Here is a 26855-nt window from a genome sequence, read left to right on the forward strand (position 1 = left end):
ACAGACTTGCCGTCAAAGGCTCCAACTCTAGTGGCAATCAATCTCTGGACAACCTTCGCATCCCAAACTCTTGCTTCCACTCTACCAGCTTCCACGATTTGCCCTGACTACAACTGGGTTGGAACTTCTGGGTTCTGGAATGGTGTCGTTGGTCGTCCTGGAAATCTCAGCGTGCAGCTCGGGTTAGCGCTGCCATCAACCGATGATCTGCTGTGGGAGGGCAGGCTCAGTAGTGGAATGCCAGACACGGACGATGTGTCAGGTGTCAGTGCCCTGCTCACGAAACCTCGGAAACAATCGGGGAGTTCAAATTCGCGGGATCCTATGGACGTCACGGAACTATATGAAATGAAACTGAAGCAAATTCCTTCAATCAAAGCGACAGCCCTATCGCTGGTAGCTGGAACTTCACGACCTTCGTCTCGGGACCGAAAGAGAGCCTCAATTCTGGCGACTCATTGGAAGGAGGAGTTGTTTCTAGCTGCAGTCGAAACGGTTGCTGCAGATCATTTGGCGTTATTAGAACTTCGTCGGCTGATCTCATTACTAGAAAATTACGGGCAAACTATGCGACGAAGAGCTGAAGCCAACAACCGGTAATTTGCTTGCCTGCATTCCCTTCTTTCATTATGCTTGCCTGCATTCCCTTCTTTCATTATGCTTCTTCAGGGCACAATCAATATTCGTAAATGATCAAAATTTGATCCAACACGTCAACAATTTATTCGTCCCAGCTGGATCTCAGCAGTCCGCCATTTCTCCCTCGGCTCCAAATATTAGCGAGTTACTTCGGGTCAATGACGTTAATCTCTCGAGGGATTTGCTTCCTCTCCACGCAAGCCAAATTGAAATTCTATCAGCGGCATCAGAAGTAGGAAGCGCTACTATCAAATGTCTCTCAGCGTTGTTGTTTCAGATCTCTACCGCGAGCATCCAGGTTCCTTTTTCCACGACTTCTTCCAGCTCTGCCTTGCGAGACCTCCACTACCGCGCTACTGCTATTCTTTTCAGCAGAGGCCCCCTCGGGTCCGAATCGCCAGAGCTTGATGGAGACGTATCTGCTTTGTCAGAGCAGGCCTCCCGTCTAGCTCGGCAGCAGTTTAGAGGGTATTTGAAGGACCTCGCCCTTTCAGGCGTTTCTCATTGCAGACTTCTCTCTCCTAAAGTCATCCAAACGACATCTGGGAATCTTGAGAGCGTCCTCAAGTCGGCTGGAGCGCCAGTCGCTGGTTTGGTAGGAAATCTGATAGTTTCAATATCAATTCAGCGTGCTCCCTTCTCAGGTCTATAGAGCTGATGAGACCCTTGAATGTCTGAAGTACTTATTCTCATCGCAATACCAAGCATCGATTCTACTTGAGGGATTGCCCGCGCACGTCCAGCCACCCAGAGTGCTTTCACATTTCATAGCAGAGCAGATCCAGTTATGGGACACGAACAACAGCTGGGATTTCTTATGGAAGAACCCGAATCTGACGGCACTCATTGACTCCTTTACATTTCCTAGAAAGTTACCGACGCCCGTAAGTTTTTTTTTGAATTTTCTCTTTGCTCCTTCACTCTCTATTTCAGGGGATTCAGAAGCCAGTGAAGCACGGAAACACATTCCATCCTCACAAATAGCAGAGTCATTCGTTCCATCTTCAGGGTACAGCCCACAAGTCAGAGCAGGACCGGCATGGATGCAAGACCAAGGCGCGCTTGCGACATATCACCCATCATTACAGCAGCGCCAACCAAGATACACCCAACCCCAAGGTGTCCCAAGAGCTCCACTCAAGCCAATGACAGGCCAGCAGGTCATTCCGATGCAGATTGATTCTGGACAGCGTGGGATGAAGATCATGCCACAGATGCAGTCTGGTAGGTCCTTGCTCAACCTTCTTTCTCAACCTGCTCTTTCTTCTTCTAGGCTCTCAGACGATGGGGCCTCTTCAGCGTCTAGTGGTTCGCCCGAATGCACAGCGTGCGCCTCCACAACCATCTCTAGTTCAGCCCAAGGGACCGCCTTATCGAAGTCCCCAACCCTCTCAGCAGGTTCCCTTGATCGCAACTTCAGCGTCTCGTTCTCTTGGAACTCCTCTTGACTTTGGAAGAATGCGGGATTTAGATTGGAGTTCTGTTGCTGGAATGCAAGGAGCGCTTCAGGGATCTCAAGTTTACGTGGGAGGAAGCTTCCCACAGCAAGCCCAGCAACGCCCAAGACCCAAAGGGACCCCAGCGACAACTCCAACGTCATCAACGCCCCATCTTTGGCAGCAGCAGCAGCAGCAACTTCTCACTGGTCAGCAGCAGCTTCCAAATTACAACTCTCTAGCTGAATCAGCGCGCTCTACTGCTCAACCACCGGCTTCATCCAGTGGTGGTCAGCCGCCTTCGCCTGGAACACAACAAAACGGTTCTAGTCAACAAACTTCCCTTGCTTCTTCAACGAGCGGTAAGTTGGCAGAAGATATGACCTACAGGTTATGTTTGTTTTTTTTCACAGCGAGTCGAACAGGTTTTGAGGGAACGGGGTATCACACTGTTGTTGGTGGATATGAAACGCAACAATCTGCTGGATTTCAACATTCAGCGTTGCGATCTTTCATCGATCCTCCACATCAAGCCTATCGTGTCCCCAACCAACGCTTTCAAGCTGCACCACAACAAGGCCAGATGCTTCAACGCATTCCCTTCTCAGATCAACGACCTCCACCGTTGCGTCCTCTTCAATCCGGTATCGTTACTCCATATCCCCTCCAGCACTCGGATGGAAGGACCACTCCAATAGGATATCTGACTCAAACACCAACTGCACACCGAGCAATGTGGCAGCAGCCTCAGGACGCCGATGTGCCACGCACTCCCCAACCTGCTTACCGGCCAGTCCTCCAGCCTGAGCAATGGCAACGACAGATGCAGATGACCCAACAAGGTGGAACGACAAGCCAGCAGTTCCATCAACAAGTTCAAATGGCAGCAGCAACAGCCAGCGTGTCTCGATGGCCTGCGCAACAATTTTTGCAACAGGCCCAGCTATTGAGAACCGCTCCCCACCAGCAATTTGTTCAGATGCAACAGCAACAGCAGCGCCAACGTTCTCAATCATCACCTCAAATCTACACGCCTCAAGCTCAATCGATGATGGCAGGCTACGTCCCACCAACAGCGGCAACCACCCCAGTTACCAAACACCCCAAAACCCCTCCAACCCAGTTCAACGACGGATCCATTTAAATGAAGTATAGTAATTTTGGCAAGGTAAAGTCGAACAAGAGCATTGGAGATAACTTTCACGAGGGGACGCCGAATGAGCTTTCATTCATTTACGTCCATTGTGCTTCAAGTGCCAACGTTTCGAATTCGGATTCCCTGGCCCCAAACCAATCTAACAGACACAATGGAATTGAAAGGGTCATACAACGAAATCAACCGTACTCTCGGACCCTTTCGAACGCCTTCGAGAGTACGGTGTTGCCAGCCCTTTTGTTCATAGAGGTTGTCTGGATTAAATGGGTCTCTTGCGGCGAGTTCTTTGTCCCATGCCTTTTGTTGCTGCCTCAATAATCTATCTCTACCACCAATAAGCATCTGATCCTCACAAAGGATCAAATCCCCCTAATAAGACAAAAGCATTTTCTTGTAACAATTTTCTATCTCTTATGAAAACAATCAACACTCACTTTTCTTCCTCCTTTTGGTTTGGGAATTGGATATACACGACCTCTCAAGTTGATTCGTCGGTTGAGTGGCTCTTCGACTATTTCTGTACCATCATCTCTGACTGTCAAGGCGACCCGCCGAAGACCAGAATTTCCACAATGACTACAGAACAGCTTGGTTGTATCACGAATCACTCGACTGCAGGCCCTAAAAAAACAAATCGGTAGTGAGAGATAATTGATGAGATTTACCTGCAGATCAAAGCCCATTTCTTTGCACTTCTAATTCTTAATCCATCGATGGATAAAACCGACAATCCCATTTGAATCAAAACATTTTGAACAGAATAATCCGTCGATAAGCAAGCAACACGCAATGGACGTTCTGTAGAATCTTCATCGTCACATGGAACTACTCCATGACGTTGCTTCATACAGAACCTGAGTGGATTGAATGAGAGCATGGCAGCATAATCCAAAACCCTACTCATCAAAATTGTCCTCACAAATCCATTCACCATCATCATCATCATCTTCATCACCTTCGTCATCATCATCGGTGTGTTCACCCTCGTCGTTTTTATCCTTCCCTAATCCCCACGAATTCATCGGAGGCTCAACAACACAATTTCTCGCTATTTGCAAGGTACTTTCTGGCTTCGATTTCAGACTCGCAACGTCGCCCGTCATTCGCTGCAACATGTACGTTAATGCTATTAATTCCAAATCAGTACGAGACAGAAATCCTAGATCCCCCGTTTGCTGCGAAAAACGCGTAACAAACGCAAGATCTTCTTCTGTTGGAGTTGAAATTTTTGGGACAGTCACCATCAAATTGAGATTCTGACGAGCGGCGCGATCGCGAATTTCGGCAGCGACACCCGGCGTTACATGAAGAGTCTCGAACCCAAAAAGATGAAGCTGCTTCAAGCGAATAAAGGCGCCAGCGTCTAGAACTAGATGCTCCTTTGCTATTGGGCTAGGAGCCTCTTCATTTGTGGCCTCTTGCGTCGCATCGGGAAGAGAAGAAACGTTTTTTGGAGATGGGCGAGGCCACAGAGGGGTCTTGGGTTTCGTAGCGAGGGGGTCTCCACTGGATTCCATCTTGATGATGCGCGGTCCTTCTGTCCTTAACTCTGAACAGATTCATGCAGTCTGTGCGTTTCTTATTGGTTTTGAACCTTTTTAAGAACTCTTCATGAAGAACAAAAGCGCACACTCCAATGGACACGAATCTTCCTTCGGCTTATGCAGTGTTTGGTGTGAATTCACGAAAAATTACGAGAGAGAAATGGCCCTCCACGTCGATTCAGTCACTCTATTGCCACTATCCCATCAAGCTGATCTGTTCGAATTTTGCGGGCCATAATGGACAAAAAACAAGGCGTCCTGCAACATGGTTATACATCATCAACTATGGGGGTGGAATAGTATGTGGGGATCAGATAACCATCCAGATTGAGGTTTGGTGCTTCTCCCTCTGTTGGTCAAAACAGTGATGTCCTAGTGTCTCTCAGGGGCAACAGGATTGGTTACTACTCAAGGGTACAATTTGATTTTTGCTCGACCTGAGAGCCCAAATTTCAGAAGTCCTTCCGTCAAACACGTAGGCTCAATAATTGCTCATTCGCAAATTAACGGACACTGTCATTCAACAGCACGATCATGAAGAGAACATTTCAGAAGCCTCCTCTCAAACATTTCATCACTCCGTTCACCCAAACGCCCTCCTGCTTGTAACTCCTCAACCGTCTATTTGCTTGCGTGACGCGGTGCACCAGTACGTGGTGTCTGAAGAGCTTTTATGGGAATTTTGATTACAGGCATCAACAATCGATAACTCTGCTCTGGAATCCCAATAACGACGAGAACAGAAATTCAGGCTCGTCCACAATCGCTTCTCTCTTAGAGACTGAAATTGGCTCTGTGCTTTTGATCGATTGGCTCGGTGCGGGTCGTTTAGGCAGGAAGGAGTGTTGGGATTTGAATCTATATGACTCGATGAATGAGATACGCGTGGAAATCCAAGAGATGAAGAAATGTTTTCGAGAAGACTCGGAAAGAATCTCATTTCCATGTGCAACGAAGGAAGAGCCATTCGTACCGTCGAATACAAATACCAGATTAAACACTGCACAAGCTTTATCGAGCTTGATATGCCGCGAAAGCATGCAGCTCTCTAGGGGCGAAAATCGATACCAAGGATCTCTAAGTTTGAGGGATCAAATGTCCCCATATAATTGCATCGGCGTATGCCTTCTGATTGGTCCAAAATTTTCCCAATTAATCTCTCGATTGGAAGAAAAATTTCAATCGACTCGTCGAGATTCTTTTCATCGATGTCCTCATTGGCGAGAACAGCCACTGAGAACCGAAACAACAGGAAGGACGCATCGTCATTGGATGCAACCAGTGATCGTTTCTGGAGCTCGAATGAAGCGTTATTTGAGAAATCCTATTACAAGCAAGTCGAAAATACTTCTTCATTATACTGTTTTCTTGTTTCGGCGGGCAGACAATAAAACACTCCTTGACGGATTCATTATTAAATTCAGCGGGGTATCGATTTCAGCTGTGAGTCTCGAATAATTAAATTATCACAAATACTCGAATTATCACGAATACTCGGATTAATCACGAATACTCGAATTATCACAAATTCATTCAGATTGCAGTTGAGCTCCAGTTATTACTACAAGATACTTGGGACGAAGTTGGCGGTTATCCTTTCTCGGGATTAACGATGGGAAGTGAGATGAAGAGAGTCACTACCGATTTTGTTTAACTTCTAATTTTACATCTACATCCATACTAGTAAGAAAATGATTATTAAATATAATAATAGAACAGTAGGAAATGAAAATATAATAATAGAGTAGAATGACTTTGCGATACATAGAGTATCTATGTATATAGATAGCTAGACGCATTTTGTGAAGTCCGTGCTTTTGACGACGCGCCGATTGTGCTCAAGTCTGAATGACAATTTCTCGTCCTTTTCTCACGTTTTGCATATTGAAGTACTTTAGTGTTTGTTCGTCTGAACTAGTTGTCTTTTTGTTTTTATCACTTTTTGTTTTTTTTCAAGCCCACATGATGATCGATGGTTCTACACTGAAAAAAAACTGTTACATGAGATTCTTCTAGTTCAATTTCTTCCATCCTTGAACTTCCATAGCTTCCTTCAATGCGGCAACAACCTGCAACAAGATGAACAAAATCGCAATTAAACTGAATGAATCTCTACTTGTAAAGCGACTTCTGGTCGACTATTGTATCCCATCAATCCCACACGAAAAACCTGATGAGACGAAAGTAACTCTGTTTCCTTAGAAGCGTCTCACCTTGCCGCTCAATTCGCCGAGCCCGCTTCCAACCTCAATACGAAACTTCTCACGGCAATATTTGATAACAGCGCCGCCGTCGACGTTTGGAGGAATTCGGATTGTATGAAGTGACGGAAGTCTCTCATTCTTATTTGTAACTAACATTTCAAGACCCAAATCTTCCACCAATTTCCAAAAATACTCCGCTGTGTTCTGTAATTCGTTCTTGAGCAACAGATGAACATTCATGGGCTTACCGTGTGTCTCTCCCAGACCTTTTCTAAGCCTTCTTCTGCAATCAACGTCAGCGCTTCTCTCAGCGCATAAATCATCGAAATCGGAGCTGTATGGTGATAGACGCGTGGAGCTTTGTCCTCTCCGAAAAGGTACTTTGCGATCATGTTCATGTCAAGGTACCTTGTAGTGGAGGAAGTAAAGTTCTTCAGAATTAGGGCTTTAGCTCGCCGTACCAGTTTGGGACTTTCTGCCCCTTCTGAGCCCGACGCTCCATTCGTGCCAGAGCTCGACGGCCAAGAGTCAGTGGAGCAACTCCGGGGGGACAACTGAGACACTTTTGGGTTCCTAGAAGAACGGCAATGCCGGAAGCGGGATCTCTTATCATTTACCAGCGTAGCATGCGTCGAATAGCCACTCGTCCACCTTGCATTCAACTCCACCGATTGCGGTCACAGTATCCACCAGAAGCAAACATTCTTTGTCCAGGGCACGACATGCTGCACCAATTCCTTCTAATGGCTGTCGCGTTCCAGTTGATGTTTCAGCGTAGCAAATCCAAACAGTATCTGGTTGGTGTTTGTTGATCGCCTCAATAATTTCGTCCTTCGTGAACACTTTGCCCCAAGGTTTGTCAACTCGGCTGCGGGACACCAGAATGGCAATCCGAACACGTTAAAGGAACCCCTACATAATTTTGGCTTGGTATCGGCTCGCCATATCACAATGACGCTCCCCAAAGTATCCATTAACAAACACCAAATGGACTGAAATTCAGATGCCTGATTTTTTGATCATTGTTAGCTTACCGTCATTCGGTGCAGTTAAGTTCGCAACGGCTGCTTCCCATGCTGCGCTTCCAGTTCCTACAAAAGCAGCTTAGTATGCCTTCCAACGAACTTCGCCTTCTAACCAGAAACTGGAATTGTGAACGCGTTGTTCGTCTGCCACACGTATCGGAGCAATTGCTTGACATCCTCACAGATCAGAAGAAACTCGGGGTCCATGTGGCCAACCTGAACATAAATGATGCAAACTTTCCCGTCTCAGCTCCATACTTGAGGCAAGGACATCGCAGCATGGACTCGTGGGTGTGCGTTACCAGGTCTAGAAAGACAACCGATTAAACCAGCTGGAATGATTGATATACACACCCTGGCCCAACAAGCAAGCGGGTTGGAGTGTTGAGGTGCCCCACCGCAGACAATGGGTTCGCAACTGAAAGCGAGCCACTCGCTGAGCCATTTGCCAGAAATTCTTTGCCCATCGTTGTCTTAGTGATTAAATTCGAAATCGAGTCCGAAAGTCTTAAAACAGAGGAAGACAGGTACCGTCGAGACAACAGAACAGCGGCCATAGAGTTTCTAGGCATGCGAAACTTACATGAAGATCACAGAGTCGTCCAGAAGTGCAGTGGTAGGGTTAAGTGCGGAGACATCGACGAAAATAAGCACGGAAAAAAATTAACCCGAAGCAAAAGATCATAATCAGGCTCTCAAAGTCAAACACTTCATACTCCACAAACAATCTCCTGAATAAGATGCAATTACCAACTCCCGATGCTAATCCACGTACCCAAAGACATACAGGAAATCTTCAGTGCTGAGCCTTCCCCTTAAGAAACAGTGAAAGCAAGAGTCGATGAGAAACATTCAGTTGGAATCGTTGAAGATCTCCTCATTGCATAAAAATTGACATTTTAACAAGTCGAAGGAATCAAAACAGATTTGTTAATTGGTTTTCATTGATACTGGACTCGTAGTGCTTCATTAAACTTCTCAATACGATCTAGAGCTTGAGAAAGAAGTTTTTCTGGTTGAAGTAGCGTCATTCGAAAATGGTACGTCTCTGTTTCTTGTCCGAATCCTGATCCCGGAATCGTCAAAACACCTAAAGAAAAGAATCATGCTTGCATTTCATTCCCATGGCGTTCATATAAGAGTCACCCCAATTACCTGTTGCTTCAAGCAGTCGAATGCAAAAGAGCGCGTCCGGCTCTATATTCTGAGATCTAATAGCGACCGTGGCGCATGGTGCACAACTAAAAGGGTCTCACTTCGCTTCATTCATAAATTGTCGGGGCAAGTCAATTGAAGGATAAGCGACCATTCCTGCCCTAATGGGTTGGCAAACAATCCCCTGCATGTTTCCGAAACGGCTATAAACCAGTTCAGCCTTTCGTTTAAATCCCTGAAGGGTTTCCATTCTAAACAAAAGAATCAATCACTGTGATCCAGATTCAGAACTCTCTCACCGTTCTTTATGATACTCAGGGAAGGATTCGTCCCCAGGCAGAGGGGGCGACAGAGCAATTCCAATCATTGCTTGTCCCAACGTGTTTGCGCATAGCGACACCGAAAGAAGCTTCGTCATGATTTCAATCACCTGCATCACTGATGACATCAACACGGAGCTGAAGTCTTACCTTAGGATCCACGTTGTCTGCGATGATCAGACCGCCACGCGACCCACACTCGCCATTCAACCCTTTAGACGACGAATTCAATGTGAACATTTCAAGAGGCGATGTAAGAGAGTTGGCTGCCTGGCATCGAAGAATCATATTATATCAAGAGACTCAAGTCCTACTTGGCGGAAAGAGTGAAAGCGAAACCCATCCACATAAATATTATCTTGATAGGCTTCATCAACAATCAACACGAGTCCTTCTGTTCTCGAAAATTGTATGATCTAGAGAGAAGCAAGAGTGTCGAAGAAGAACTCTTATCAGGGAAGAACTTACAGTTTCCTTCTTTTCCTGGCTGAGAATTGTACCGGATGGATTCCCTGGATCAATCACAACCATCGCACGACATTGATGCTCTGAGTTCTGGGAGCGAAACTCTGTTAGGGACTTTTGAACAGCTTCCAAGTTTAATTCCCATGCAAGAGATTCCTACGGCAAATAATTAGTACGACGGGTTGAAGCTCTCACTTACATCGAGCGGATATCTGACGACTGTCCCTCCCAACCGATGAATGGTGGCAGCATAGAGAGGATAGTGTGGAACTGGTATGAGAATACCATCATGGGGAGAAGAGACGAAGAGTTCAAGAACCACCTGGATGGCAGCACTGATTCCTAGGAAGTGAAGTGAACCGAATTGACAAAACAGAAATACGAACCGTCAGTTAGGAAAACATTATCGATCGTAGTAGAAACTCCATCCCTTCGTTGGTACCATTCCGCGATATCCTGTCTGAAAATCTCAACACCTAGAAAACAATCAGACTGGATAATATTGCATCCGAGGAAACCTGACCTTTACTGTTTGAATACGCCCCGAAGGAAGGGAAACTCTCGAGATACCGTCGGGCTCGCTTTAGAACATCCCTGGGATAGAGAGCGGGTTGAACTGAAAGAAGTGCTGGGTTGATGAGACAACTCAGAACCTGCATCACAGGAATTAGATCCGCAGAACGAAGGGCCTTGGTACCTGGCGATTGAAAGTTAAAGGCTTTTGTCCGAAAGCTTGAGGATTATTGATACTCAAGTTGATAAATGTTTCAAACGGCAAAGCATCTGAAAACCAAGCTGAGAAAGAGTTGAAGAAATCGGACCACCTGGAGTTGCTTCCTTTAATTTTTTGAGCTCTTGGAATCTCCCATGAACAAAACCACGCACAGCATTCTAAAATGTTCAAATATAAAAGGTCAGAATACAAGCCTTTGGTAACCTCAGCGTTGGTGAGACGATCTGGTACAATAATAGGCATAAGAGAGTGGTTGAAAACAAACGCTAATTTTACTGATGTCTCATTTGTTTCATGAAAATTTGTAGGAGCCACAGAAAAAAGAAATGCAGATCATTTCTTGCAGGTCAAGTACTTTTTCAACACCGTTCGAGACGAGCTTGGCAAGCCGGTCTCTAGTTGTGAGGGTTTGCCAGATCGGTTCGATTCAAGAATGTTACAGAAGTCCTTTGCCAACACTTTGCCGAGCTCAACGCTAAAACAAGAATTAATTGATGCATAAGAATGAAGGACTCCTTGATAGATCGTGCATTTTTTGCACCAATCGCACACTCACCCCCATTGATCGAAGGAATTAATGCCCCAAATGAATCCTTGAACAGCTGTGCGGTGCTCATACAGAGATAGAAGGAGCCCCACTGAATGTGGGTTACACTCAGAGAGCAACAAGCTGAAACCATGGAACAACATCGCGAGAGTGAAGGTGTTCCAAACCTACGATGTTGAGGGTCTGTCTCCACTGAAAACTTTATGCTGTACGAGAGATTCCGGGCATCCTGAAGCTTTAACTTCAGCTTCCGTTTTTCCCAAAGCAAGCGCATTTGGCTGAGCAAAAAAATTTGCCATCAGCTCATCGTGGTTGGAGAGACGCTCGAGCTGAGAGATACAGAGAGAGTAAAAACGATTCAAATCATTAAGAGATTTACTGGAACGGGAATGTCGTTTTGCGAATGGCAAAATCCGATGAAATCCGCAGGCACGACGCGCCCTTGATGAAGGAGCTGATAGAACGAGTGCTGGCCGTTGGTTCCTGGTTCTCCAAAGAAGATTTCTCCGGCTGGATGAGGAAGGGCCGCTCCATTGATTGTGACTCGCTTTCCATTGCTCTCCATTGTTAATTGTTGAATATGAGCAGCGAAACGGAGGAGAGCCTGAAGAATGGGAAATACTGAAGGTTTGACACAAAAGAGACTGACCTGGCAATAAGGAAGGATGGCCACGTTCGAGTAATCTAGATACGTTGAATTCCAGATACCAATAAGGCCCATTAGAACTGGAAGATTGCGTTCCATTGGAGTGGATTTGAAATGAAGGTCCATTGCACGGCACCCTATACAGGAAAACCGTAAGAGGAAAGCAGCGACAGAAACCATACCATCAAGGAATTGGCGAACATACTCAAAACCAAAGTGAAGTGCAAGTGGAACGCAACCGACAGCAGAGCAGACCGAAAAACGGCCTCCCTGAAAACGAATTCATAGCGCCTGGCAACTCTCTCGTATCGACTTACAACCCAATCCCAGAAACCGAAGCAGTTCTCAGGCAGAATCCCGAACTGCTTGGCAGCTTCAACGTTCGTGGTCACAGCAATCATGTGCTTTCCGATAGCTTTTTCGTCTTGAAGCGACATCATCAACCAATGGCGTAATGTGCGAGCATTCAGCATGGTCTCTGCTGTTGTAAAAGTCTTCGATACAATAACGACCAAAGTTGTTTCAGGATTTAATCCTTCAGTTGCACGAGCAACATCAATGGGGTCAACATTTGCCAAAAATCGCAATCTTCGTCCCTCGCAAGCCTTTTTACAAGGACCGTAGGTGCGCAATGCTTCAAGAACAAACTCCGGTCCAAGATAGCTTCCTCCAATTCCAATACAAACGACATCAGTAAGAGGCGTTCCAGTGAAACCCTTCCATTGTCCTGCAGAGAACGAGTTGATTCCGATGGAAGATGTCTACATACCAGAACGAAGTGCGTCACTGAACTTTTGGATCTGATTGAGAACCTCGTGCACCTCCTTAACGACATCTTTCCCTTGATCAACAAAAACATCGTTAGCATGGGATCGAAGAGCAACATGAAGAACAGCCCGATCTTCTGTTGAATTCAGATGGTCGCCCGAAAACATTGCACCGATTTTCTTAGAGAGATCTCTTTCTTGTGCCAATTCGAATAGAAGTTTCATGACCTCGGGTGTCACTTTTTGGCGAGACAAATCCATCAAAACTCCTGAAAAGAAACTGGTGAGAAAGACGTTTCAAAATTTCCTTTGGTTCACCTTCCGCTTCAACAATCAGCTGATTGTTTCGGGCTTCATCCTTTAGTAAATCTCGGAGATGAACCGATTTAATGGATGAAACTTTCCCAGAGAGAGAACCATGCGACGATGTTTGCCAGTACTGTCCGCTCATTATGAGATTGAAAAAACGATGATATGGCGACGGTAGAAAAAGCTTTAGAACTGACGCTTTGGGACATACAGATGGCCTGGTGTAAAAAAAATGGTCGTACAACACAAAACAACGCTTCGGTAGGCTATCTGTGTGCAAATGGTCCATTTTTCATCCACTCTTCATCGCTTATAGAGCGTCTATGCTGTCGTGGTTGTAATACATGATAAATCGCAGATTGAGAAACGGATTCGTTGCCCACATGCAGAACTCCGTCGGTCTCAACTGAAACAAAATAAATCTTCACGGTCTTTCTGCAGAAGCCCTTACTCTCCTTCTCCTCCACCTTCTCTGAACCGTCACTCCATGTATTGAAGCCATTTGTTTCATCAGTTGTGTTAGAACCCTGTTTTCGCAGCAATCGTTGAACTCGCCATGATTTGATTCCTTGTTCTTGTTGCATCGCCATTTTGACTTCACGGTGCTGCTCCCGACGATAATGTTTTGCCTGATATTGGAATTTGTCTTCTGTAGTGTTCAAATTTGGACTCACGGTTTTTGCTCGTGCAATTCGTGCATCAATCGTCCCCAGTGAATCACTCAGTGTGGCGCCATTAACATGGACAATTCCGATGTTATAGTAATGAAGTAAAATTTGATGTTGTAATACCGCATGGCCATTGGGTAACGCAGTAGTTCTACCAGAAAAAGGTAAATCTGTTGAATGGAGTAATCGAACTACCTGTTGGTGTCCCTCCATGAGTGAATCAGAACAGCTACGTTGATGCTAGGGATATAGAAATCGATCAGAAGCCCCTTAAGAAGGAAAAACGGGATGACGCTTGTTGCTGGTGGCAACGAACGCTCTAGTGCTGCATCACATTAAAATGGAATAAGATTGATTTGATCGTCTGATCTCTCACTGGATTTGATTCCGAGCATTGAGTTGACTGACTCTGAATCGTGATGACTACATTGTAATTGAAGAAAGGATTCTGAAAATCAATATTGTAATTGAAACGTGTGTTCAGGTTCTTTACCTCTAGAGAGTTGAAGCAAGCGATCAATCCGTTCATGTGGAATCAATGGGTTATATTGTGCGCTAGTACGATTGTCGGTATTTTCTGGTTTCCCTTCCGCCTCATCAACTGTGATTCTCTTTAGGTTCAGAAGTGATGGATAAAGCAAACCAATTGTAGAAGATTCAAGAAGGTTCTCTTGTTGTCCTTCAACTGCATCGAGCAATGCCTGTAGAAAAGAAGAACAACGATTGATCTTGAGAGGGATAACCCACCTGCCATAAGCTTCTTTCAAACACTCCTATAACAGAAAATGACCAACAGATTTGGCTGAGCTCTGCAAATTCTGAAGTAAGAAGCGTCTAGCTCCTAATTAAACTAACGTTTAGACTCGAATTGAAGGAGTCTTGATAAAACTTCCCCATGAGACACAGAAAAAAGATTCTGCCCGCGACGCGCCTGCGCTGAATAAGAGGAATCATAGACATAATAAAAACGTTTAATTTACCAAGCATAAAGAGAGAAGTAGAAAGCTGTTCCGGCGTCCATTGACTGTAGAACTCTTCTGAAGCGGTTGCCAATTGATCATAGAACGCGCTTGTTCCGACTTGCATGGTCCCATAGGCGTTGAGCTGATCAATAAAGAGAATGATATTTAAAAAACGTCATTCATTTACCAAACGAGCGACATCTCCGGGAGATAATTCCGATATATTCTCTAGTACAAGGTCTGTGATGAAGACAAAAATAGGAAGACGATCGCGTGATGCACCAACTTTGACACTCCTCAAAAACTGCGACCAGCCTTGGATCCTAAAACTGATTTCTGAAACGTCACAGCATCGTCGATCAACTCTTACTGCATTGTTGGCACATTTGGATGTTGAGATTAAACAGACAATCAAGCTTCGAATATCCATCTGACTTTTGTAATCCTCAAGAAATTGAAATATGGCTTCCCATAACGATTTTGATCCACAACCACAATGTCTGAAACCAGACCGTCAAAGCCAGAACTTCGTATCTCACTGACCCATAGCTATGGGCAATTATTGCGATGTCCTTTGCCTTGAGCTTGGGGAATGCCTTGTGGAGAAACGCTGAAAGGATTGTGAAGATGGAGCGCCATCTTATTGCTTACGCTCGAAAACATTCAAAAGACTGGTTGGCTAAAAGGATATTTATTACCAAGAGAAGATATCAAGCACTTACTGCAGTGGTCGAGCGAGCCGCACCGTGAATCACTTGGACAACATCTGAAAGTAGTGGGAATGCGCGTTTGAGAGAGAAAGAGACTTGCCTTTAATGTCCCAATTATCAACGCCCTTTTCAGTGAGTCCCAAACAGTGTTGTAGAAGTTGATTCATCAGCGCTCCTTTCATGAATCTTGGAATTTTCGAATACGCGAAAATGAGTGAAGAGACCTGAACTGTGAGAATGAGTACACGAAATAGAGAGACGCTTACAACTGTTCAAGGCACCCATTCGGTCTTGAACAACAGGTAGAATGCCTGAAAGCATGAAAGTGTAGTTAGACAAGATGAAGAACAAACAATGAAGAACAAACAATGAAGAACAAACAATGAAGAACAAACAATGAAGAACAAACAATGAAGAACAAACAATGAAGAACAAACAATGAAGAACAAACAATGAAGAACAAACAATGAAGAACAAACAATGAAGAACAAACAATGAAGAACAAACAATGAAGAACAAACAATGAAGAACAAACAATGACAACTGTTTTCAATACCTTCTAGAAATCGAACGTGATAAGCGGAACATCGACAAAGAATAACAGAAAGGCGGCAGATTGAATTAAGATCCACGTCGTCTTTTGATTGGAGAAAAAACTCAATTGCTGGAGCAGTAAGAGAAGATTTTTCGGCTATTCGCAACTCATTGAGAACCATTAAGGCCTAAATTTCAATGAAAGGGGTTATTGACAGAGAAGAGTGCTTGAGAGGGAATTCCTACTTTAAGTAAAGCTTTCGCAGATAAATTTGGGAGTTCCTTTGTGATGAATCCTTCTGCGATGTCCATCAATTGTTTATCTTTGAATCCTAAAAGATCTAAAAAAGCGACACTCATCGAAAATCCAATAGCGCAAAATACACACTTAATGAATGAATACAATCGAGCAGATCAGCAGGATTGAAGTGGTCGATCTGTTGTGTAAGATTAACTAATAGACTTCCAAATCCTCGATCTGTTGTGATTTTCTTAGTTCCAGATTTCCATGTTCTGGATGAAGAATCCCATTTGCGTCCACCATAAAACGCTTTTGCTGTCGAAACCAGACATCTAAAAGCAAACGTTAATTCCTTTGGGGTTAGAGAGTTGTTAGCCGCAAATGTAACAACGTCTCCCGGAAATTTGAACCGAGCGAGCTTTCGGGTGTTTTCAGAGTGGGTCGATTTCTGGCTAGTAGAACTCTCTTCGAACAGAATGTCGTTCTCCTGCTCTGGGGCTGAAATCGAAAAGCAGCGGGATGAGAAAAGAGTCCGGTGTGCCAGACATGGACTTCGGTTCAAAAGAGCCATTCCAGGCATAAGAATTGTTCAGGTACAAAAGATTTCAAAAAAGGGAAAGCTGGATACTAGATTACTAGGATGAGGGATTGGGATTTGAATTTTGGATAAACTGGATGTTATAAGCTCCTGTTTCTGAATTTTGCTCAAGCTTGAAGTTTTCTAATGAGAGACCGACTTTCCCCAAAGCCCAGTTGCCAAACGTCTTCAGCTTATCAACCAGTTCCGCCTTTTCTCTCTCAAACTGTTCTTGTGCTGTAGAAAAAACCAAGCCTCAGAAATTCAACTAAACTCCATTAACAAGGCAAACTTACATAATCTTTCAACTTTCTTCTGGACGCCGTAATATGGAGATCTGAGGAAATAAACTCTCATATAAAAGTGACTCTAAGAGTGAATGATTATGTCCTTCATAAGTTTCAGAAATTCCTTTTCTATCTATTGGAGTCATCTTACTGCAACGATGGATCGAGTTCAATCGCTTTGTTAATATCCGCTAATGCGTCGTGCCATTTTTCAAGCGCTTCATTAGCACGAAACCGGCGCAAATACGCTTTTACATACTGATCATTAAATTCTATTGAATCGCTGCAATCTGCTAAAACACTTTCGTAATTCTTCAGCGCTAAATGACATGCACCCCTGAAAAAGAAACATTGAGCGAGTTTTCATCGGATTTTAATAGAATTCATTTTTGCATACCGGTTGCATAACAACACAGATATTAATTGATCAGAGCCATCATTCGGACACTTCAATAATGATGCTGTATACAGTCGAATCGCGCTAACAAAATCTTCATTCTTGAACGCCTCGTTCCCTTCTGCTTTTAACTTTTTCGCCATCTCAATATCAGGCTCCAAGTCAAGCTCGTGATTGCCATCATCAGGATCGTCAGACCATTCGTCCTCCGACACATCACGATGTCTCTCTTTGTCATCATCTGAACGCGAAACTGGGAGATCATCCACTTGGCACGACGTTCCTTCTCTTTCTTTCTCTTTTTTCCTCAATGTCCGTCTTTCTGTTCTTTTATCTTCTCCGGCTGTCGTTATGATCTTTTTTCTAATCCATTCCTTTTTTTTCTGCGCAGCATGTTTCTTCTGGGTTTCCGAATCCTCATCACCATCACTATCAGCGACCTCGCTCTTCTTATTCTGGCCTTCATTTTCAGCATCACTGTTATTATTCTCGCCTTCACTTTCAGCATCACTTTTCTGGCCTTCATTTTCAGCGATCTCACTCTTATTATGCTGATCTTCGCTTATCAAATCAACCTCCTTCTCTTCAGTCCCTTTCACTTCATTGCTTTCTACTACTTTGGGTTCACCATCTCCAGATGGCTCATGTGATTCTGACTGACCTTCACTTGGATCTGATTGGATTTTGTCTTTTGGTCTTGAAGATTCAGCTGATGATCTCCTTCGCAATGTTTCTGTAAATCTCGCCAAAAATGAAGATCGATTAGATTGATCGACAATCAGCCTTGTTTGATGATCCTGATTCGTCTCATTCATCAAATCGAATTCTGTTGGTCTGTTAACGATTTGAAATGAGTCATCAGAATCGGTTGAATCACAAACGCGACCCACGACACCCTCCTTAACGTCTTCTTGAGAAGGGGCCGCTTCAGACGCTTCTATCGGCGTCATCGTCTCAGCGGCCTCATCACCCGCTTTGTTGGCTTCAACAGAGGGCTCTTGAACCTTTGAAATTTCTTGGAACGAGGGATAATTGCTTTCAAATTGGAGGTAGTATTGCGCCAATTTCCAAATCACCCAAACAACAAAAAAAGAACCCAAAATGGAAAAAATAATAAACTCCATTTCAATTAGTTTTGATTTGGTGACCTCACGTGAAAAACTCCTGCTCTCCTGGAGACCGTCTGACGAACCTACACGATAGTGAGGATGATGATTGAACAATCTCCACATTTCAACAGATCGAAGTACAAACTCGTTGCAAGACTCTCTCTTGTACGTTTTTGTGTCCAATTTGAATCCATTTCTTGAATGGATCAAACAGCCGTTGACCGTCCGCAATATCTTGAAGACTTCAGCGTGGACTTCTTTCGTCGCCTAGATGATGTCGAGGAACTTTCTCCCGATTTGCAGGAGCACCGTCGTCAGCTGGAGGCCGAGAGAGGCGACGTCCCTCCGAGATTAGAACATTCAGTGGGGGATTATTTTGAGTGGTATGGGCCATCAGAAGAAGGGGAGGAACATGGCGAACCGATTAGCCTTGATTCCCAAAGAGAGAGTCTTCAATCGACTCATCTGGATTCATCCTACACTGGACTCTCCTGTGATGTCTGTAGACGCCCCACACCGCACTCCATTAAACTGGTGTGCGAACACCATTTGTGTCTTGTTTGTGCAGGAGCTTCGATGCTTGAAGTCTTTAGACCTTTTTCAATCGAATCACGAATCCGTTTCCCTGAACTGGGGGCTTATCGGCTATCAAGAGATACAACGTCGTACCATGAACGTCGTCTAAAATATTTGCGAGCTGAAACACTTAATGACCCTCATCTATTGCGACTTCATTACTCAATACTGGACAGACCAGTATCCCCCCCATTAGGGATTAGAAGACATGCAGTAACAGTGGATGAGTCTCTCTTGGGAAATAAAGAACTGATCGGCCAGAGATCTATAGTTGCAAAAAATCGTCCTCTTGCTGGTGAGAAGCACCCATGCATTGATTCCTTACAAATGGAACACCAATATAGCTGGCCACCATTGTGGTACAACAGCCACAACATGAAAGATGAATATTTCGTTAATGAAGATCTGAATCGAGCAAGTCAAAAACATCAAGCTGATCTTGAACGTGAGCCAATGAATCAGTATTGTCGCTCAGGTGTGGCTCTTCTCTCTCCATTTCTTCCTTTTTAGGCTCACGACATTCTGGTCGAATTCAAGGCGGTGAAGATCACATAGCATCGAGACATTTAACAGAAACCAACCCAGTGCCAATTCGGTGCCCTAGCTGCCAAAAATCAACTCTTCTTCCGCCTCATATTTCACAAATTCTAACTTCTGTTCTCTTCCATGATGAAAGTCTTTCACCTGATTTTGATCTTATTGGTGTATCTCCATTGGATTTCGCTGACTATGTGGGTCTTCAAAGAGTCAACCACCACATCCCAAATGGATTACAACTGGGCCATCCCAGATCGAATGTAGAAACAAATGCGACATCATTTTGGATTCAATACTCATCATCCGAAGTTTCTCAAATTCGACTTCCAAACGATTTTCGCGTTCCTGTATTCACACGAGGGCGCCATGCTCAAAAATCAGTTCCCAAACATTCTGCTACTTCATTTATTCAAAGCCCAGGCTCCTTCAATCACTACCCCTTTGTCCACGCACCTCTTTATTGCGATCAGTGCAAAAAATCAACAGCATCGATAAGACACTTTCCAAGATCAATGGGGATGCCATCAGAAAGCGTGTCGAGCGATTTGTTGCCGAAGGACTTGCGACGAATCCTTGACGATTGTCTCTTTTATTGCTCCCAATGTGTTGCGTATCTCTGCAGGGATTGCACAAGAAAGGTTCACGAAACGAAGAGCACTGCGTCTCATCAACTGGTTCTGCTTGACGAATGGGGTGCCATCTTGCCGATGGGACAACATTCTCACAAAGGTCGCCCAATTGATCAAGAATTGACACGCCAAATTGAGAAAGCCCCAAGCGATGCTACAGACTTGATGGATGTCGAGATGATCGCACAGGAGTATCGACCACCCGTCCAGCAAGCTCCCAAATCTGTGTTTTCAGTAGCAGTCATTCGACGGGAATATTCAGCCAAACAGAACGGCTCATTCGCGCAACAGAGCGAGGCGACGCATTTAGACGATGTCGAACTCCCGAGCGCCAAAGAGGGTTTATTCATTACCGAACCATCCCATTCAGCCCCACTTCCAGATGACGTTCCCAAATCGCCTCAATTGAGAAAAGAAGTCGAAGTGATTCATGGCTTGCAACGAAGCAAGGAAGACTCCATGAAGGAGGACAAGGCTTTACCGATGTGGACCCAAGGTGGTTTCCCAGATCTAGTTCGTTTGAGGGGAAGTGCAACGACGAGAACAGTCGCAGAACTAAGCGAGTGTGGAATTGCAGGTCCAAACCATCCAGCTGAATTTCCAATAATCGAACCTTCCATTAAAGCATGCCCACAACATCCAACACAGCCAGTTCAGTTTTTCTGTGTCGAGTGTGAGGGCTATTGTTTCTGCGGATGCTGCTCCGTTGAAGGACATCATCGCGGCCATGAAGTTCACATTCTCGACCAAAGCTGGAAGATTGTAAAAGAAAGACGGCTGCGAGGTGACATTCGGGACGATGTTGGACCAACTGCTAGAAAATTCAGTGAAATTGGAGCCTGCAGTGCACGAAATTCGAAAAGAGCAAATGACCTTGATGTCCTCTGCGAATCAAAGTGTGCAACAATCACTAAAAGATCTCGTCGAAACACTCCAAGTATTGTATATGATGTTGCAACATGATCAGTCGTCCCAAATTCAGTCGTAATGTCCCAAATTTGTGTCAGGGGTCAGAGACTTCAATGGTCAGTAACATGCAAGAGGTGCTCGATTCAACAACACTCGAACTTGAACATCAACTTCGAGATGTTGCAGAAATGGTCGAAATTTTGGGACAACTGGGAGACACGCTTCGTACAAACAACGTAACTCATAATGACGCAAGCCTCTGTGAATTTTATCATCGTGATGTTCATTCGCAACCTTCAATTTACCAAATTGTAAATGATGAATCAAAATTTAAATCAATCTCTGGATTCGTTCAAAGCCGAGTCCCAATTTGTGGCGGAGACAATTCTTACACAACTTGTAAGACTTGGATATCACACCCCAGAAATCCTTCATTTGGTCGTTTAGGCATCGATTGACCAAGCATCTGAACTCATCAAACAAATTGAGATTGAAAACGCTCTTTTCCGTAAAGTGAAAAAAACGCACAAATTGCAAAAGAGAAGCCCCAAAAGCCCTAAGCACCAAGTGAGTCAAACACGGACAGAATTTTCCTCATGTATCGATTTCTACAGACAATCCACGTCCGACGACCGTTTGGTATCCAATTCTTTTTTCGCTAACTTTTTAACTACTCTACTTTTCTCCCCAACTAGCGTTGAGTGCATGCAAACAGACAACAAATCAGCTCACAGTGGACCTCTTATATGGCATTGGTTGGAGAGCCATGTTCAACACGCGCTTCGAAACGCCGCCTGCGACATGTGGAGAAGGAAGTCCCTCCATCCAAAAGGGCTCGTCGAAGTCAAGTTTACAGAAACGGGCAAGTCCTGAAATTGAACAGAACGACATCGTGGCTGCCAGAAAGCGGTTGTGTCTGGTGAGTCAATCAAACCTGTTGAAGTACTGAAAACAAACGCGACCAATTTTATCGCTCAGGTGGCCGCCGACTGATGATCGATCTCGATGTGATTTTTCTGGAATGCTCTGGCCGGTGAAAGTCGTTGATGCGTTTGCAGTGCTCAACAATGCTTGCTCTGCTGAAAAAGAGAAGTATCGTGTTATCACTGACGAAGTTGAAAAATCTAGATTTATTTTTCGGGCCATTGAGTGTCCGTACGCTTTTACAAATGAGTCCAAGTTACTCCGCCCTTCACTTCCCGCTCCTTTGGCTGATGCTTCAATCAAAGTTCTCGTCCAATACGATGATGGAACAACTGACATCGTCCCTCTGGAGCTTTTTCAGCCAAACTCATTTCCGAATGAGGTTTTTGATGTAATCAAAGTTCCCTGTAGCAACGATCTTGACTTCTGTCTTTAGGGTCCTCTGAGGGCTGGAGAGTTTTGCTTCGTCTCTAACGCGAGCCAAACAGACCCAGCTGAGTGGTTTGGTGTTGCAATCGGAGGATCAAGAGAAATCGTCAGTTGTCATTCATTTTCCCTCATCGTTAAACCCTCATGTTCTGTAGGGGTTCTACAATGTTATGTATCCTTTTCATTCGGCACCTGACGAATGTGTCAAAACCTCGTTGATTCGCCGGTAGGGACTTAGGGAGAGGGTCACATCTATAGGAACACGGACCAAAATCTGTCTCTTAGAGCAACTTGGTTTATTCCAACGTTACAAGCGTGGAAGTATTTTCGGCCAAAACAGTTCTGGGTTTCAACTTCTGTAGTGTGCCCATCAGAACTGCTCTTCACAAAATCGTTTGGGTGTCTTGCCTACTATCTGTCTCACGGACAAGCAATTGTAGACGTTGACATTTTCAGACGGAGCTCTCAACGGAGTATTCCTACCTCCTCTTCAATCAGATGTCCGAACTGAAGACAAGACCCGAAAAATTGAAGCCCGTAGCCAGAGCAATGTGAGCTGCTCTTGTATTTCAGAACATTCTTGGGCTAATCACCGGCATCAAGATGACGGGACTGCCAAACCGTTCGCCAGCCACGGTCCCTCAATTGGGGACAGAGTCCAACATCAACTCGCCAGCTCGCTTTGAAGAGAGATCCCAACTTCTAATTGGCTCACCGAGGAGAGATGTCGAACAAACTGCAAATTGCATCCCTGGAGAATTCCATTACAGAGCATGATTTTAAGTGAATCAGGGCTGCTATGCGCGGACAATCCTGACTGTCTGAAGGCATCAGAAAAAGCAATCGGGCTCGTGAAGACGCTCGCAAGCATCAACACTCTCGCAGAGGTCAAAGCATTGATGAAATTTCTGGTTCTAGAAAACGGACTCCTTCTTCAATTGAGGAACCATGTGATGGGAGTTCCTGTCGCGGAGCCCCTCAAAGTAGAAGAGGTGAAGCGATGCTTGAAAACGATCGAGAAGCAAACGATTTGTTGCAGTGCCCAACTTGTTGGCCATTCGGTGTTCTTTGATTCCAATCATCCATTCTTGACGCTCGAAAGCCAGCTCGAGGGAGAACCTCCAGTTCATGAAAGGATGCAGAAGACAAGCCCAACATCGTCCGAGCGAAACAATGACCAGAAAACCAAAAACAACACGGAACCTCAACCCAAAAACAACACGGAACCTCAACCCAAAAGCAACACGGAGCCTCAACTCAAGAGCAACACGGAGCCTCAGCCCAAAAGCAACAGGGAGTCTCAACCCAAAAGCAACAGGGAGCCTCAACCCAAAAGCAACAGGGAGCCTCAACCCAAAAGCAACAGGGAGTCTCAACCCAAAAGCAACAGGGAGCCTCAACCCAAAAGCAACACGGAGCCTCAACCCAAAAGCAACACGGGGCCTCCTCCTCAAGTTCCAAACAATTTCGTGCTACCTGTCTCAGAGCCACCCAACAAGGGCACCGTCGAAGTTCCCCCACCCCAAATAGAAAGCAAGAGGGAAGCGCGTTTCCTACCGATGACGAAATCTCTCATTGGAAAGACGATCAATCCATCTCGTGTTTTGCCTTCTGAATCAGCTTCAGATCCCCCAAAAGTTCAACCGATTGCAGTCGTCACTACCCACCCATCTCAGTTGCCGAAGCCATCCTCTCCCAATTTTACAGTTTCTAAATCTGCCCCTATTATTGGATTGCCAGTTTCCAGTGGCACCCTCATCCTTCGCCTTCCCTTCTCTTCTTTCTTCTCGGTCCCTTTACAGACCCTATCTTGGTGACGCAGCTCTCAAGCTTGAAATGGATCGGCGTCAGCGCTCTGATCCGCGAGTCTCTCCATCGTTTACAGTATCAAAGTCTAACGATCCTCAGATGCTCTCGTTTCCTGATCACTTATCAGATCAGGAAAAATTATCCCTGTTACTTGAAACTCTGTCAAAACTTGAGCTCTCACGTTCTCCTCCGATTCCAGCAGCAAATCCCAATACTTTCTCCGCCATCTCCACAGACAACAGAACGGCTACTAGCGCAAACAATAATAACGGTTCGCTAAGCAGTTCGTTCAGTGGTTTGCAAAGTTCTGCCACTCACGATCAGGCACAGCCAGTCAGTCACAACGTCAATCGTCCTCCATCCTTAACGCAAAGTCATCGTGATACTCCCTTCCCTCATCCCGGTTCCTCATCCCAGCCCCCCCAATTCAGCGCAACGTCTCTTTGCCAGTCATATTTCAGATCTCTCTAGGACGACCCCGCCTCTTTCATCAGGACGAAAGAGGGTTTACCACTTCGACCGACCCCCACACTCAACGTCATGGAATTTCTCATACAGAATCGGATTTCCAAACTAAAGTCTTATCAGAGTTTTTTTCTCGTCCAGAGCAGGAAGCTTTATCCAACTATTTGTCTGATCTGAGCTCTCGTATGGGTAAAACTCGAAAGCCAAGATTCATGTGGTCCGCCAAAATTGGACCCTTCTTCCGCTTCTCTGTCTGACTCGTTAAACTCATCAAATGAAACCAGTTTATCTGCTGAAAGTATTCTTGCTATTGCTGACGATCTCGCTAGATTTTGTTTCCTGATGACCCTTCTAATCGTTCCTCTTCGAATCCTGAAACTGCAGACATCGATCAATCAGTGGTTGATAGTTTGATAAAAGCTCTTCTCTCTGGAGAACCTCTTGGATCTCATATCGCCCAGTCCTTCCTACTGATTTGATGAGCACGATCCAGCAGAAAAAAAAACGAAGACCAATTGATTGACAGCCGGAATAGACTTTCAATTCTTTGATCTTGGCAAACCATCAAAAAACAACTTTATTACAAAACTAACCGCCCACCGATTACTTCAACTGGAGTGTCACTGTTGACAGTTTTCAATAGAAGCGAACCAGATTTGGGACAAAGTCCAATAAACTTGCCAAATATTTCGTCATTAGGAAGTTTATCGCAAGACGACGATGTTGGACTGATCGCTGGTTGCTGAATACTGACAAGCGTTCCCTGACCAATCAAGATTTGTTCAAGTGCAGAATGAATTGAATCGAATCCTCTGCTTTCAAAAATTCCCATCGTTCGATACAATTCAATTGAAAGAAGATCGAGGACTGCCGAGGCTTCGACGTCAGATTGTTGGAGTTCATCAGCGATACTCGTGATTGGCTGGAACTCCGAAGCTTCTAACGTTGGAGTTGATTTCACGTTCAAACCTACTGACACCAAAACTGCAGTGAACTCTTCATTAGAGTCAGTGGAGGGCAATCGGTAACCAGTCGCGTTACAGAGGACTCCTGCAATTTTTTTGCCATTCACCATAACATCATTGACCTGAATAGACGGACTTGTGCTTTATTTTATGACGTTGTAAACCTACCCATTTGACTTTCGAATCGACACCGATTTTCTGGAGGGTTTGAACAATAGCAACTGAAGCAACTTGAGGTAAATTCACCACGGAATCCATCTTTCTTTGAAGCCAAGGAAATACAAAAGTAACAAAAACGTTTCCAGATGAGTTGGCCCATGTTTTAAATTCTCCTGCGAGGGTTTGATTCTTAATTGGCTGCCCTACACCTCGAGTTTGAGAATCAGTCGAAACTCTGACTGGACGAGTTGAAGACAGCCCGTGATTTGATACCAGGACCCTCAAGTTATCCAACGCCCATCTGTGGGTTGACTCACAAACAGGGAAATGAATAGAGGAGTATGGAAGTGCTTTACAGACTGTGGGTGGCATTTTTTGCTTTTCGGGGCACTTGGAATCTTGCTCGACTGCTTGCATGTCTGAACCAGGTAGTTAACAAAAAAACACATTCTAAAATTCAAATGTTGGAATTTCCTTTTTTATAAAGTATTCAATGGATGAAATGAATTCTTCTGCACGATCCGCCACTTCATGCGGCTGCAATAGACCTAAAGAAAGCGTGTGGCTATTACCAGTGTTCTCTAGTGGCTGACCTCGTTCGGTAATGAACCCGAGACCAAGTGGGCTGGAACAGTCTGAAGCAAAAATCAACTGAACCAGCCTGAATGCAGTTCTCCTACCTCAGAATAGATGTTGTCAATCAGTAGACGGTTCGAGTATTCCACATTGTATGCATCCCATGCTTGTTTCAGTTCGCTGCTGTCTTTCCCTTCTAGAATTGTTCCAAAGGGTGCTTTCGGATCAATAAGGTGACATCGGACTTTTCCCAACTCGCACCTTTGATCCATATATTTTTCCTCCTTCCTGGGATCAAATACTGCGATACCATCCTGCCCCATTTCTTCGTCCTCCTCTTCACTCTCGAATAGACTGTTCCCCATTTCATTTTGAATTGAAGATTCTTGCAACGAGTTCCACGCAAAATCTCCCTTTCTCAAGCGCAATGCGTTTGGGTGTTGCGC

General features: G+C 44.8%; 7 protein-coding genes across 7 annotated transcripts; 1 reads left to right on the forward strand and 6 right to left on the reverse strand.

Moving 5' to 3' along the window:
* The first annotated feature begins 891 nt into the window (after positions 1-891).
* Positions 892-3219, forward strand: LOC129617133 (ATP-dependent helicase brm-like). Its single transcript, XM_055532520.1, has 4 exons — positions 892-937; positions 1573-1863; positions 1913-2437; positions 2489-3219. The coding sequence occupies exons 1-4, from the start codon at positions 892-894 to the stop codon at positions 3217-3219; spliced, it is 1593 nt and encodes a 530-aa protein (XP_055388495.1).
* Positions 3220-3304: 85 nt separating this feature from the next.
* LOC129617134 (RNA-binding protein NOB1-like) lies at positions 3305-4078 on the reverse strand. Its single transcript, XM_055532521.1, has 4 exons — positions 3897-4078; positions 3666-3852; positions 3421-3600; positions 3305-3370 (listed from the first exon to the last, which is right to left on the reverse strand). Exons 1-4 carry the CDS (start codon positions 4076-4078, stop codon positions 3305-3307), a joined length of 615 nt encoding a protein of 204 aa, XP_055388496.1.
* A 49-nt stretch (positions 4079-4127) lies between these two features.
* Positions 4128-4748, reverse strand: LOC129617135 (uncharacterized). Its single transcript, XM_055532522.1, has one exon. The coding sequence runs from the start codon at positions 4746-4748 to the stop codon at positions 4128-4130; it is 621 nt and encodes a 206-aa protein (XP_055388497.1).
* A 2039-nt stretch (positions 4749-6787) lies between these two features.
* On the reverse strand, positions 6788-8260 carry LOC129617136 (alanine--glyoxylate aminotransferase-like). Its single transcript, XM_055532523.1, has 6 exons — positions 8187-8260; positions 7597-7847; positions 7228-7346; positions 6989-7183; positions 6892-6945; positions 6788-6844 (listed from the first exon to the last, which is right to left on the reverse strand). Exons 1-6 carry the CDS (start codon positions 8258-8260, stop codon positions 6788-6790), a joined length of 750 nt encoding a protein of 249 aa, XP_055388498.1.
* Positions 8261-10694: 2434 nt separating this feature from the next.
* On the reverse strand, positions 10695-13088 carry LOC129617137 (uncharacterized). The gene is made up of 10 exons (XM_055532524.1): positions 12956-13088; positions 12640-12906; positions 12188-12597; positions 12053-12140; positions 11874-12007; positions 11604-11828; positions 11396-11553; positions 11234-11347; positions 11044-11152; positions 10695-10835 (listed from the first exon to the last, which is right to left on the reverse strand). Exons 1-10 carry the CDS (start codon positions 13086-13088, stop codon positions 10695-10697), a joined length of 1779 nt encoding a protein of 592 aa, XP_055388499.1.
* A 3088-nt stretch (positions 13089-16176) lies between these two features.
* On the reverse strand, positions 16177-18554 carry LOC129617138 (myb-like protein X). The gene is made up of 3 exons (XM_055532525.1): positions 17323-18554; positions 17077-17262; positions 16177-16393 (listed from the first exon to the last, which is right to left on the reverse strand). Exons 1-3 carry the CDS (start codon positions 18552-18554, stop codon positions 16177-16179), a joined length of 1635 nt encoding a protein of 544 aa, XP_055388500.1.
* Positions 18555-24861: 6307 nt separating this feature from the next.
* On the reverse strand, positions 24862-26205 carry LOC129617139 (bifunctional ligase/repressor BirA-like). The gene is made up of 3 exons (XM_055532526.1): positions 25843-26205; positions 25303-25796; positions 24862-25081 (listed from the first exon to the last, which is right to left on the reverse strand). The coding sequence occupies exons 1-3, from the start codon at positions 26203-26205 to the stop codon at positions 24862-24864; spliced, it is 1077 nt and encodes a 358-aa protein (XP_055388501.1).
* Positions 26206-26855: the final 650 nt, after the last annotated feature.

The sequence above is a fragment of the Condylostylus longicornis genome, unplaced genomic scaffold, assembly GCF_029603195.1.
Source record: "Condylostylus longicornis isolate FDR11 unplaced genomic scaffold, ASM2960319v2 ptg000419l, whole genome shotgun sequence".
Classification (NCBI taxonomy): domain Eukaryota; kingdom Metazoa; phylum Arthropoda; class Insecta; order Diptera; family Dolichopodidae; genus Condylostylus; species Condylostylus longicornis.

Coding starts and splice junctions, on each gene's coding strand:
- LOC129617133 (XM_055532520.1), top strand. CDS start 892: ATGTCTCTCAGCGTTGTTGTTTCAGATCTCTACCGCGAGCATCCAG. Junction 938..1,572: donor TCTCTACCGCGAGCATCCAG/GTTCCTTTTTCC, acceptor TCTCTATTTCAG/GGGATTCAGAAGCCAGTGAA. Junction 1,864..1,912: donor CATGCCACAGATGCAGTCTG/GTAGGTCCTTGC, acceptor TTCTTCTTCTAG/GCTCTCAGACGATGGGGCCT.
- LOC129617134 (XM_055532521.1), bottom strand. CDS start 4,078: ATGAAGCAACGTCATGGAGTAGTTCCATGTGACGATGAAGATTCTACA. Junction 3,601..3,665: donor AACCAAAAGGAGGAAGAAAA/GTGAGTGTTGAT, acceptor TTGTCTTATTAG/GGGGATTTGATCCTTTGTGA. Junction 3,371..3,420: donor GCGTTCGAAAGGGTCCGAGA/GTACGGTTGATT, acceptor TGTGTCTGTTAG/ATTGGTTTGGGGCCAGGGAA.
- LOC129617135 (XM_055532522.1), bottom strand. CDS start 4,748: ATGGAATCCAGTGGAGACCCCCTCGCTACGAAACCCAAGACCCCTCTG.
- LOC129617136 (XM_055532523.1), bottom strand. CDS start 8,260: ATGGAGCTGAGACGGGAAAGTTTGCATCATTTATGTTCAGGTTGGCCA. Junction 7,184..7,227: donor AGGTCTGGGAGAGACACACG/GTAAGCCCATGA, acceptor AACGAATTACAG/AACACAGCGGAGTATTTTTG. Junction 6,946..6,988: donor TCGGCGAATTGAGCGGCAAG/GTGAGACGCTTC, acceptor TCGTCTCATCAG/GTTTTTCGTGTGGGATTGAT.
- LOC129617137 (XM_055532524.1), bottom strand. CDS start 13,088: ATGAGCGGACAGTACTGGCAAACATCGTCGCATGGTTCTCTCTCTGGG. Junction 12,141..12,187: donor TCGGTTTCTGGGATTGGGTT/GTAAGTCGATAC, acceptor ATTCGTTTTCAG/GGAGGCCGTTTTTCGGTCTG. Junction 11,829..11,873: donor CCATCCTTCCTTATTGCCAG/GTCAGTCTCTTT, acceptor CCCATTCTTCAG/GCTCTCCTCCGTTTCGCTGC.
- LOC129617138 (XM_055532525.1), bottom strand. CDS start 18,554: ATGTGGAGATTGTTCAATCATCATCCTCACTATCGTGTAGGTTCGTCA. Junction 17,263..17,322: donor TCTGTGTTGTTATGCAACCG/GTATGCAAAAAT, acceptor TTTCTTTTTCAG/GGGTGCATGTCATTTAGCGC. Junction 16,394..17,076: donor GAACTCGATCCATCGTTGCA/GTAAGATGACTC, acceptor GTTTGCTTTTAG/ATGTCTGGTTTCGACAGCAA.
- LOC129617139 (XM_055532526.1), bottom strand. CDS start 26,205: ATGCCACCCACAGTCTGTAAAGCACTTCCATACTCCTCTATTCATTTC. Junction 25,797..25,842: donor TCGATTCGAAAGTCAAATGG/GTAGGTTTACAA, acceptor CCGTCTATTCAG/GTCAATGATGTTATGGTGAA. Junction 25,082..25,302: donor GTTGAAGTAATCGGTGGGCG/GTTAGTTTTGTA, acceptor CTGCAGTTTCAG/GATTCGAAGAGGAACGATTA.